This window comes from Lolium perenne, chromosome 5 (assembly GCF_019359855.2).
Source record: "Lolium perenne isolate Kyuss_39 chromosome 5, Kyuss_2.0, whole genome shotgun sequence".
Lineage (NCBI taxonomy): Eukaryota > Viridiplantae > Streptophyta > Magnoliopsida > Poales > Poaceae > Lolium > Lolium perenne.
In genome coordinates this window covers 28,493,965-28,506,634 of record NC_067248.2, presented here as the reverse complement: position 1 = coordinate 28,506,634, position 12,670 = coordinate 28,493,965, and the positions used below count along the sequence as shown (strand labels likewise).

At 44.7% G+C, this 12,670-nt stretch overlaps 1 protein-coding gene across 1 annotated transcript; it reads left to right on the top strand.

Moving 5' to 3' along the window:
• Window positions 1-2,422: 2,422 nt before the first annotated feature.
• Window positions 2,423-10,314, top strand: LOC139831440 (uncharacterized). The gene is made up of 2 exons (XM_071820719.1): window positions 2,423-3,412; window positions 10,288-10,314. Exons 1-2 carry the CDS (start codon window positions 2,423-2,425, stop codon window positions 10,312-10,314), a joined length of 1,017 nt encoding a protein of 338 aa, XP_071676820.1.
• The last annotated feature ends 2,356 nt before the right edge of the window (window positions 10,315-12,670 follow it).

Below are 12,670 nucleotides of genomic sequence, written 5' to 3'. Positions count from 1 at the left end.
TGTGTGCACTAGTAGAGAACTAGAGCGCACCCCGGGGAAGAGAAAGCAAGCATTGCGCTGACGATGGACGCAACCAAAAAGAAGTCCGCCATCTGTCGCCTCTTCGTTCTCAAGTATTGCACTAAATAATTCTTGGGGTGCACTAAGCGCGGCTCTCTTTTTTCTTCACGTGTACGTCCCATAAGTTTTTGTTTTCGTTTTCTGCATCCAAATGGAATCAGTTCATATATATAATGGCGTTTTAGCTTTTTCAAGGGAACAGTTTTTTGTATTATTGCATGCGAAAGACACGTCCCGCTGAGAAGAGCACTAGCACGAACTTGAGGTAACATATTTCCCATAAGATAGCTTTTGTTCTTTGCCAATTTTTCTTGTTGTATCTTTGTGCAACTCTGTCCATAAGTCCATTGCATCGCAATTTGTGCATCGTGTGAGTTGTAAGTTGATTTATAACTAGGATTTTTAGTTGCAAATCAGATATCAACTCGGAACTTTCAGTTGAAAGTGGTGTTTTTAACTATTTTGTTCAAGTTGGTTGCAACTTGCATATGTGATTTTTAAATCGCATTGAACCTACAAAAGAGTTCGAAGTAGTACAAAAATATATTCCAATTAAAAATTTATGGGAAAACAACGCTCGCATCGTCCCTCCTCCACTGAATGACACGTGTCTCCATGGGTCCCACCTACGTGCATCCTTGGACATTTCCTTCCCCCTTCTCCGTTCTTATCCACAATGCCCAAACTAGTCGCATTGCATCGCACCGCCCCAAGCCCTCTCCCTCTCCCGCCTCCTCCTCATTTTGCCATGAGCCGGTTTGTTTTCCCACGACAAAAAGCTTACATGTATCACACGATTCTTAAATCAGCTTAGAGCTTGTATGAGGAGGCACGCTCGATTCGGCCGTCTCTGGCGAGCGAACATCTTCTCGCGCTCGCTAGGGAAAATTTGCGCCGAGCTGGTGGGACGGAATACGGTCTAGAGTGATAGGGCTTGCAGCCCTTTCTAGTGTAGCTTGGTGGGTCCGAGGAGATGATGTCCAACGATATCACAAGATGGCATAGTTTCATCTCTAGCCGGTTGTCTTGGGTGTGTCTTGGAGGGTGTGGCTTCTCATGTATCTTTCTTTTACCTTGGACCTAATGAATTTGCATTCAAACCAAGATCGATCTCAAGCCGATAGATTTCGGTGAAGCTAGGCCATCATATAGTTCAATGAACACTACATTTTTTATGAACAGCCACGACCCTTCCTGTTCCACCTTCAGCCAATGATCAGCTAGACAAAAACACTGAATTGTGAACAAATTTTCCTCCACGGGATTGACCTTCACCTCCTTAGCAGGACTCTATGCTACCCTTAAGTGTTTCTCAGAGTTTTGTGGGTTAAAATGGTTTGTTATCTGTACCCTGGCCAACACCATCAACTTGATGCCGTCATTTCGAACCTGTGATTCGCCCTCTAAAATTAGATCGTCAATCGCACCCTTATATATGCCGAGACGTTGCAGCATATCATCTAGGGCTCAACATTTCTTGCTCTTTGATCCTTCTGCATATATGCCTCGTTGCGCTTGAAGATGTGCTGGAATTTTTGGGCATTTGGCCTTTGGCCAATGGCCCATTATCAAATTCTGAAACTCACATGACCCATTTCAAAAATCAGTGGCAGCACTAGTGGGGGGCTGAAGTTTAGTCCCACATTGCTAGTTGGAAGAGAGTTGGAGTGGTATATAAGGTGGGTTGTTCTAGTCCTAGTAAGTGAGTGAGAAGAGAGAAAGCCCTCGCGCACTCCTTCTTCTCCGCCGCCCGCCACGCCTCGTCGCGACGCAACGCACCGCGGGTTGCGGGAATCTCGCCGAGCCGAGCTTATCTTTTTGATGTTGGTTTTTCAGGATCGTGGCTGTGCCGACTCAGACGTGGGCTGCGCCCCACGACCTTCCCGAACCGCATTACATAAGACCCTGCACAACCCTAGCCGCCACGACTAGACGCATACGTGACTACCTGTTTCCAGTTCATTGCGCCGCCGCCTTCGTCTTCCTCATCCCGTCCGTCAGCGTGCACCGACTGCCGGGACAGTAGGCCTCCGGAGTCCTGCCTCTAGTGAATTTGTACGGGTGAGGGGCAATCAGGTTTTTGGGTAGCGCGACTACTGGCATCACGATGTCGTCATCGGACGACGAGTTCCTCCACACCGACAACTTCTTCCCGGACCTCAGCGACTTCTTCGACAACCTCAACATGGGCGACAACGACGCTGCTACGAAGTATGTGATCTTGTCGTTTCTCGTTCAGCTTCTGTTAGAGTTTCTTCTTCTAGTTTCTGTGGTAGATGCGATCTGTTTGTCTTGTTTACATGTGATATGTTCATCTATCTTACTAGTCTGGACGATTAGTTTATTTGTTGCCTTCATAGTCATGATTTATCATTTACTTGTACGGATTATTTCATATGGATATTTGCTTATATATTCAACAATCCAAAAACCTGATTATAGGAAAATCAATTCAAGCAGCGTTGCTGCCGCTACTCGACCTCCCCTCTTTGATGGTATGCATTACAAGAGGTGGCGCACAAAGGCAGTTCTATGGTTTACAAACCTAGGCTGTTTTAGCGCCACAGATGCTAGACCTGAGAGGCCTCTCTCTGTAGAGGAGCAGGAAAAGTTTGAGAAGGTCGACGCCATGTTTAAGGCGGCCTTGTTCAACATTCTCGGGGACAACATTATTGACCCGTACATGGCGTTCGACCATGGTAAAGATGTGTGGGATGCGCTCGAGGCCAAATTTGGGGTCTCGGACGTTGGCACTGAATTGTATGTCATGGAGCAATATTATGACTATAGGATGACTGATGAGCGCTCCGTGGTTGAGGAGTCTCATGAGATTCAGTCCCTTGCCAAAGAACTCGAGCAGTTTAAGTGTACCTTACCGGACAAATTTGTGGCCGGTGGCATTATTGCCGAGCTTCCTCCCTCGTGGAGGAACTTTGCTACTTCTCTGAAATATAAGAGACAAGAGTTTTCCGTTTTGGATCTCATTGGCTCGCTTCATGTGGAAGAGAAGGCGAGAGCAAAGGACACACGCGCTCGTAGTTTTGAGGGGGGTTCTAGTGCCAATGTGGTACAGAAGAAGAACTTTCAATCTCACAAGTCTAAGAATAAGAACAATGGAAAAGGCAAGTTTGACGAGAAGAACAAAGCCTCCAACTCAACCAACTTCAAGAGGAAGACTCCTTATAAGAAGAAAGGGAACTGCCATGTTTGTGGCGCTCCTGGACATTGGGCTCCTAATTTCCCAGAACGCCATGATCGGCGTGGGAACAGCGGCAAGTCCGCAAATGTTCTTATTGGCGTTGATACTAAGATGAAGGACATTGGGTACGGTATTTCTCCTAATATCCTTTCAGTATGTAATTCTCCTGATTGGTGGATAGACACCGGAGCCAATACACATGTATGTTTTGATGTCTCTATGTTTTCTTCTTATCAGGTCGCAAGGACTTCCTCCGTGCTGATGGGAAACGGCTCACGTGCTTCTGTTCATGGTGTTGGTACGGTGGATCTGAAGTTTACTTCGGGAAAGACCATCCAGCTGAAGAATGTGCAGCACGTTCCCTCCATTAATAAGAATCTCGTTAGCGGATCGCTTTTATGTCGAGATGGTTTTAAGTTGGTTTTTGAGTCCAATAAAGTTGTAATCTCCAAGTGTTGACAATTTGTTGGAAAGGGTTATGTGTGCGGAGTCTTGTTCCGCTTATCTTTGTCAGACTTATGTACTCAAATTATTAATCATGTTTGCAATGATAGTGAGTCCGATATTTGGCATTCACGACTTTGTCATATTAATTTTGGATGCATGACGCGACTAGCTAATATGAATATAATTCCAAAATTAGCTATTGTAAAGAAATCCAAGTGCCAAGTATGTGTACAAGCTAAGTAACCACGTAAGTCTCATCAGACTGCGGAGGCAAGAGACTTGGCACCGCTGGAGCTTATACATTCGGATCTTTGTGAAATGAATGGTGAATTGAAAAAAGAAAGGAAAAGATACTTCATGACTTGAATTGATAACTCTACTCGATATTGTTATGTGTACCTCCTGAGATCTAAAGAAGAAGCTCTTAATCACTTCAAAATCTTTAAAGCTGAAGCAGAAAACCAACTTGATCGAAAGATCAAGCGGCTAAGGCCTGATCGTGGTGGAGAGTATTTTTCCAACGAGTTTGATTCTTTTTGTGCGGAACATGGTATTATCCATGAGAGGACGCCTCCCTACTCACCTCAGTAAAATGGGGTGGCTGAAAGAAACAACCGTACTCTAATTGATTTGGTTAACGCCATGTTAGATACATCGGGTCTATCCAAGGCATGGTGGGGGAGGCGATATTGACTGCATGTCATGTCTTAAACCGTGTCCCCACAAAGAACAAAACCATTACCCCGTTTGAGGAATGGGAAAGGAAAAGACTAAAAATCTCTTACCTACGAACTGTCAACACCCGGATTTTTAAGTCCAGATGCCTATTATATCATACATCGCAATCCCAGGAAGATTGTTTTTGCGAGACATAATAGTAAGTAGTTCAGAGTCATCATTTATTACAACACATACTTGTCTTACCACCATAGGATCACCTGATCCAATATTACACAAATAGAATTGTTCAACATAACACATAAGTAGTGGAAGCGTAGTAGTAGTGGACTATCTATTCCACAGGCAACGCTTGACGTTAGAAGACGATCCTAGTTATCGTAGACGTCCTGTTGTCCGTCTTCCTGATACTGTTGCTCCTCTTCATAGTCTGGCATTTGAATAGCCAGGGCAAAGCCATGAGTACTTTTTAAAGTACTCGCAAATTAACACTAAAGGAATTACTTAATTGGTGTAATAAGGGGTACTAAGCTCTAGGTTTATTTGCATAAAGCCAAGTTTAGTTTTAGCGACATATAGTAAAGAATCATCATTTTCTAGACTAACCCACGTGGGAACATTAGTGTCATTCCCACCAATCATGGTGATTCAATTCCATATCACCTCTCAATTCAACATTCCTTTTTTTAAGACCAAAATTCTGATAACGGAGCAGTATGGCCTTTCCAAATGTCCGTAACCGTGGACACGGCTATTCGAATAGGTTAAACACTCTGCAGAGGTTGTACTCTTGTGCCACAACTTTTGGTTACATCCATCGAGGATAACCCCGAATCATCGTAACTCAGTACGCGGATCACCAACCTTAACCTTTCACTTATATATACTAGTATAGGCACCTCTCCCCATGAGCTTGGCCTCCCGGTGAAAACCAACTGTTAACCCGGGAACTGCATAGGGCTTGGGTCGTACATTCACCTCATATTCACATCATTTCTCAAATACGGAGGCAGCCTCAGCGTAACCCCTATGATGCTTGTTTAGAGGGAACCCATACTAAAATACACAAGTTTCTAGTTAAGCCCTACCCATAATCATGTATTGTGGGGGTACTTGTATAATTGGAAGGGTATCGCATTCAAACCCAATCATCAGTTTTATCAAAAATCACCATCTTCTCTTATTCAATTCCACCTCCACTTTACTTTCTTTCAAAGTCATTTCACTTCACCATGTTCCCATCTAGAGTAGTCAATTTTAATTGATTAGCACTAGCAACTATATGAGGGGTGCTATCTAGCTTTGAGTTGTGCTAATCTAACTTCAGGTATTGTTCTACTCTAGACCAAATGAAACATAAATCAAAAAGTACTTTGAAATAAATAAGCAAAAGTAAAGGTAAGTCAAAAACATGGGATAGGTAGTACATAAAATAAAGTGTGATGGTGCCTTTGCTCTTGTAGAGCTAAGCACTTGTGTGTAGCAAGGGTTAGCTTGCCTTGAGCAGGGTAGAGATCAAAGTTCTCCTCTTCTTCTTGAATGTAGCCCTCCTCCTCTTGGTAATCCTCGTTACTAGCGTCTATATACGAATACGAGGTATAAACACCCAAACCAAATCTTGTATACTAAACTAAAACACACCAAAGAGTTCACTCAAGTCATACTACATCACTTTATTCAAGGCAGGGTGAATTACTTGGTTCTTTCTTATTTAAGTGAAAGAAAATAATTTCCTCTCATTATAATTATTCATTTGAGTTGTTATTTAATCTTTTGGAGGGAACATAATTTCCTCTCATTCTACCCTTTCAAGATTTAATCTCCACTCATAATAAAAAGGTATGAAATATAGGTTGACCATGGTCAACATTTCATATCTATTATGAGGGAAAACAATTTAAATAAGGTGCTACATCTTATGCCATTTAAACTCAACATCAAAATGATTTAAAATCTTTAAGTAAATACAATCAGAGGTTTATTAACCCAAGGTCATTACCTCTTCTTATATTACTTAAGATCAAGATTTAAATGAGAGAGGTACTCTCATAGTACTTATAGAATTTAAATTTTTAAGTTTGAAATGGACTAGAAATGGCTCCATAACCACTAGTTTGATCTAGTCCATGATCATGCAAACAACCTGGCTAGATTATTGCATATCAATTAGAATACAACATTTGTGAACTATGAGAGTTGGAATCAACTCAAACTCAATCTTGGTTGAATTTTAAATAATGTTTGAATCTGCAGAAGTCTCTGTTTTGTTATTTTTGGCAGATTAATTCTGTTTCGAAATTGGAGATGGGACCAGTGGCATTGGCTAGATAATTTCTTGGGCTTTCCAACGGTATAAAATTTGCTAGATTTTGTTTGGTAGAATTCAAACTATTCAAAAATTACTAAAGCATCTGCAGGACAATTTGACTAATTATAACTCTGTTATTGAATTCGTGGGCTAGGCGGGAAAATGCTATTGGGCCGAAACGATTTGAAATACACTGCGCAGCCCAACTAGCAACTGGTGCCGTGGGCTGCCCTGACGAAGTGGGACCACCTGTCAGTGGCCTTTAAAACCGCGAAACGGTACGCGTGATTTAGACCGTAGGATTAGAACAGAAATCGACGGTGGGTGAGTGTCGTCGTCTCCGACGAGCGACGGGTGTACTGGCGGCGGGCCTAGGGGGTCGACGGCCTTACCGGCGTTCCCGCGGGGCTCTGCTAGTGGCGAGGTGGCGTTGTCGAGGATGCTGAGGCTCCTGGTAGCAGTGGCGAGGCTCGGGGTGGCGTCAATCGATGGCGAGGATCTGCGAGCTCCGGCGGCCTTCGTCTTGCGATTGGAGCAGCTCCGGCGGTGTGGTGTCAAATTGATGGGTGGAGAGGAGGCAGGGATGAGAGGGGAGCAGATGTTGTGAAGAAATGGAGCTCAGAGATCCTCTATTTATAGCGGGCGGAGATGGCCGTGAGGTGCTGTGGGGGAGCGGCCATGGCGCGGCTCGTGTGGCGATCCAAAGGGCAAGGAAAGGACGGCAGCGTGTAGGCGGTGTCCTGGTGATGCGCTAGGTGCAGCTGGCGCAGGAAAAAGGAGATGGGATCGATCGGTGGCTCGTTTCGAGTGCGGCAGTACCCGCGGTACTTATCCGGCGAGGACGACGGTGACCATGCGGCGGCAGGCGTTCGAGTATGTCTAGGCTGTAGAGGGCAGGGAGGCGATGCTCGACGCAGGCGTAGAGATGCAGGGGGAGGACGACGTCGCTCGAGTGCTCGACGTACTGGCGCGCTCCAGAGCGTGGTGATCACGCTGGCTGGCATGTACTGGGCGTGCTGGGCACGTCCTGGCTTGGCCAATGCCAGCCTCTCGCGAGCTCCAGCTGGGCACCGTGATGATCAGCATTGCAAGGGGATTCTCCAGGACAAAGTGGTGCAGAGAGGAGAGGACCAGAGAGAGAGAAAGCATGGTGGCCGGCATTGCCACGGCATGCCACTAGTTTAGGGTTTCTCTCCCCTTTCCCTCACTTTAATCGACCAAGGCAGGTACTGGTTTGATGCAGGTGATGCATGGAGGCTTAATGATCACAAGAAAAAGAGGTTTAGGCAAGAAACCATTGGACAAAAGGATGTATGATCAAATCAGAGAAGTGCATGCCAAGTGTTTGATTAAATGGCCGCATGAACATTTTTGATGAATTTTGAAATTATTTTTGGTAGATCTTAAACATAAAATTAAAGAGTTGGAAAGGTGGTGGTTTGGTTCAATTTGGAGTGGTTTTGCAAAATGGCAAAAGTGGGATGATCTAGATTTCAATCTTAGGTTCCATCTTGGCACTTAATTTCTGGTCAACCTAGTCAACTCTAGCAATGGTGGTCAACATGAAAGTTACACACCTTGACATGGTCTTGGATGACCTGGCTTTGGTTGACCAAGTTTAGTTTAGGTTTCCAGAAATAAAGTGGTGCAAAGCAGGGAAGAAAATAAAAGGGTGACATATGACCATTATCATATGTGTTTAAGTTTTGAATTTTTCTTTGATTTGAATCTTGTTTATTTTATTTTATGCATTTGTTTTTGTTTTTGTTATATATGAGTTTTAGAAGCTATAGGGCAAGCAATGGTGGCCTCATATGAAGATTTGCAAAATTGCCCTTAGGTGTATGTGAGAGATTTTGGGATTATTTCCCAATTCTTGTGTTTTTTCCCAAATTAGGGTTTTGTGATCTTAATTTAGGGTTTAATAGCAATTGATCATTATACTAACACTCATCATGGCATTTGCTCAAAAGAAAATCACTCAAATGCATGAAACTATATGTGGCATTATATGCATAGAAAAAGTTTTTGTAAATTGCCAAAATTGAGTAATTGATCTCTCTTTCTTTATTTATTTTTGGTTGAAACTTGGGATGTTACAAACCTTTCCCCCTTACAAAAGATCTCGTCCCAAGATCTTAAAGAAAAACTAGGTATTAAAGAGATCTGGGTACTCAGTCTTCATAAAGTCTTCTCTCTCCCAAGTGGCTTCTTCTTCGGTGTGATTACTCCACTGGATCTTCAGAAACTTGATACTCCTAGTACGGGTGGTTCTGAAGGCTTCTTCCAAGATACGAATAGGTACTTCGCGGTATGTCAAATCTGAGTTGATATCCACAGCTCGGTGATCGATGTTCTTGAAAACCTCTGTCTTCTCAGGTACCTCTAAGCACTTCCGGAGTAACGAGATGTGAAACACATTGTGTACCGCTGACATTTCTTCCGGTAACTCCAGTTGATAAGATACTTCTCCTCGGCGGCTCAGGACTTTGAAGAGTCCGACATATCGGGGTGCAAGCTTTCCTCTAAGCTGGAATCTCTGCATTCCTTTAAGGGGGGACACTTTGAGATATACGAAATCTCCGATCTCGAAAGTCATCTCTCGGCGTCTCTTGTCGGCGTAGCTCTTCTGTCTTGATTGGGCTGTTTTGAGGTACTCGCGGATCTTGTGAACCTTTTCTTCCGCTTCTCGGAGAATATCTGGTCCAAAGACTTGACTCTCTCCGACTTCCGACCAATTTAGAGGGGTACGACACTTTCTTCCGTACAGTGCTTCGAAGGGGGCCATTTGTAAACTGGCTTGATAGCTGTTGTTGTACGAGAATTCTGCGTATGGCAAACAGTCTTCCCACTTGGATCCATACTCTAGCACACAGGCTCTCAACATATCTTCTAGTATCTGGTTGACTCGTTCAGTCTGTCCATCCGTCTGCGGGTGATAGGCTGTGCTGAAATTCAGCCGAGTTCCGAGTCCTTCATGTACTTTCTGCCAGAATCTGGAGGTGAATTGGGATCCTCTATCAGATACTATCGACTTCGGTGTTCCGTGCAAACTGACTATCCTTGAGATATATAACTCTGCGAGTCTCGGCCCTTGATAGGTGGTCTTGACGGGGATGAAGTGGGCGACTTTGGTCAGTCTGTCGACCACTACCCAAATAGAATCATTCCCTTTACTAGATTTGGGAAGTCCGGTGATGAAGTCCATTCCGACAGAATCCCACTTCCATTCGGGAATCTGTAGGGGTTGCAACAGTCCTGCGGGGCGTTGATGTTCTGCCTTGACTCGCTGACAGATATCACACTTGGCGATGTAACTTCCAATTTCTCTCTTCATTCCATGCCACCAAAATTGCTCTTTCAATACTTGGTACATCTTGGTTCCTCCGGGGTGAATGGAATACAGGGTGTCATGGGCTTCTTTCAGAATACATTGCTTTAACTCTGAATCCGAAGGCACGCAAAGGCGTCCGTTGTACCGTAGTACACCTTCTTCATCTATGGTGAATCCCGGTGCCTTTCCCGCAGCTATTTGGTTCTTGATCCCATCAATACTGGCATTTCCTTTCTGAGCTTCCTTGATCTGACTAATCAGGGTGGGTTGAAGTTCCATGCTGGCTAGAAATCCTTCACTAACCAATTCAAGTCTAAACTGTTCAAACTCTTCAAACAGGCTGGGTTGCTCTTCTGCGATCATGGAGTTCAACTGACACGGCAGTCTACTCAGAGCATCCGCTACCACATTGGCCTTGCCGGGGTGATAGTAGATTTCCATGTCGTAATCCTTGATTAGCTCTAACCATCTTCTCTGCCTCATGTTCAACTCCTTCTGAGTGAAGATATACTTCAGACTCTTGTGATCCGAATAGATCTCGCATCGATTACCCATGAGGTAATGACGCCATACTTTCAAGGCTAAGACCACTGCTGCTAGTTCTAAGTCATGGGTTGGATAGTTCTGCTCATGTTGCTTCAGTTGCCTTGACAGATAAGATATCACTTTGCCCTCTTGCATCAATACACACCCAAGACCAATCTTGGAGGCATCACAATACACATCAAAGGGCTTGGTGATGTCTGGCATAATCAGTATTGGGGCTATGGTCAATCTAAGCTTGAGTTGTTGAAAACTCTCTTCACACTTCTCCGTCCATTCAAACTTCTTATCTTTCTTTAAGAGTTGAGTCATTGGTCTTGCTATGCTCGAGAATCTTTCAACGAATCAGCGGTAATATCCCGCCAATCCAAGAAATGCACGGACCTCAGTCTGAGTGGTTGGAGCTTTCCATTCTTCAACAGTCTTGATTTTTGAGGGGTCAACGGCAATTCCTCCTGCTGACAAGATGTGTCCCAGGAATCCTACTTCCTTCAACCAGAACTCACACTTGCTGAACTTAGCGTACAACTGATGCTCCTGAAGGGTATCTAAGACAACCTCCAAGTGGTGCTCATGTTCTTCTTCGGACTTGGAGTAGATAAGGATGTCGTCGATGAAAACAACAACAAACTTATCCAGGAAGTTCATAAAGATCTTATTCATGAGATTCATGAAGTAAGCGGGGGCATTGGTTAATCCAAATGACATGACATTGTACTCATACAATCCATATCTGGTGGTGAAGGCAGTTTTGGGGATATCGGTGGCGCGAATCTTTAGTTGATGGTAACCCGTCCTCAGATCAATCTTCGAGAATACTTTGGAACCTCTCAGTTGGTCAAACAGATCTTCTATCTTCGGCAAGGGATACTTGTTCTTGATGGTGACATCGTTGAGCTTACGATAATCCGTGCATAAACGATTTGCACCATCCTTGTTGTCCACAAACAAAACTGGTGATCTCCAAGGCGACGCACTTGGTCGAATCAAACCCTTGAATAGCATATCATCCAATTGCTTCTTCAGTTCCACTAACTCTGCCGGGTTCATACTATAGGCTCTCTGGGCTATAGGTCCGGTTCCTGGGATTAACTCGATGATAAACTCGATATCCCGATCTGGGGGCATACCGGGTAGATCATCCGAAAACACATCAGGATATCGACAAACGACCCTGATCTGATCCAAGGTGGGTTTGGCTAGACTTTGGTTGCAGGTAAACTTTCTGGGCAGTTTTTCAGATATGTGTTCGACTATTATTCCGGTGCTACTAGTCATGGTGATGGCCTTCTTGGCACAATCAATCAGTCCATGATGTTTCGCCATCCAGTCCATACCCAGGACTACTTCCAAACCTTTGGCTCCCAGAACAATCAAATTTGCATAAAATTCTATTTCATGAATTTGGATAGGCACATCTTTGCAAATTTTTCTAGCCTTAGTTGTTGATCCAGGTATTTGAACTACCATGACATGCTTCAAACTGATGGGTTGAATCTTACTAGTGCATGCAAAATCCTCAGTAACAAACGAATGCGATGCTCCTGAATCAAACAGCACTCTTGCAGGTATTGAGTTAACAGAGAACATACCCAGCACGACATCTGGAGCTTCCTGAGCTTCTTCCGCACTCATGTGAAAGAGGCGGCCGCTGCGGTTGTTCTGGTTGTTGGGGGCGAACTTCTTGCCGTTGGCGACCCGGCGTTGTTGCTGAGCAGGTCCAGAGGTGTTGGCAGCAGTCTTGGTGAGTCTCTTGGGGCACTCGTTGGAGTAGTGCCCCACCACTCCACACTCGTAACACGTGATGGTGGACTTGTCCTTGTCGGTGATGGGAACGGCGTTGCTCCCAGTCCTTGGAGCAGTGTTGGAGGTGTTGTTGTTGTGGTTTGGGGCTCGAGGTGGAGCGCGGTTGAAGTTGTTGTGGTTGCTGTTGTAGTTGCTGTTGTTGGGGTGGCCTCCTGGCCGGGGGTTTCCTCCACTCCGGTTCTGATAACCCGGGCGTGGGTGCTGCATAGGGGGTTTGTTGTTTCTGGGGGCGAAGCCTCCGCTTGAGCTAGGGCGATACCTGGGGGTATTGCTGGGCCCACTCTGGTGCATCATT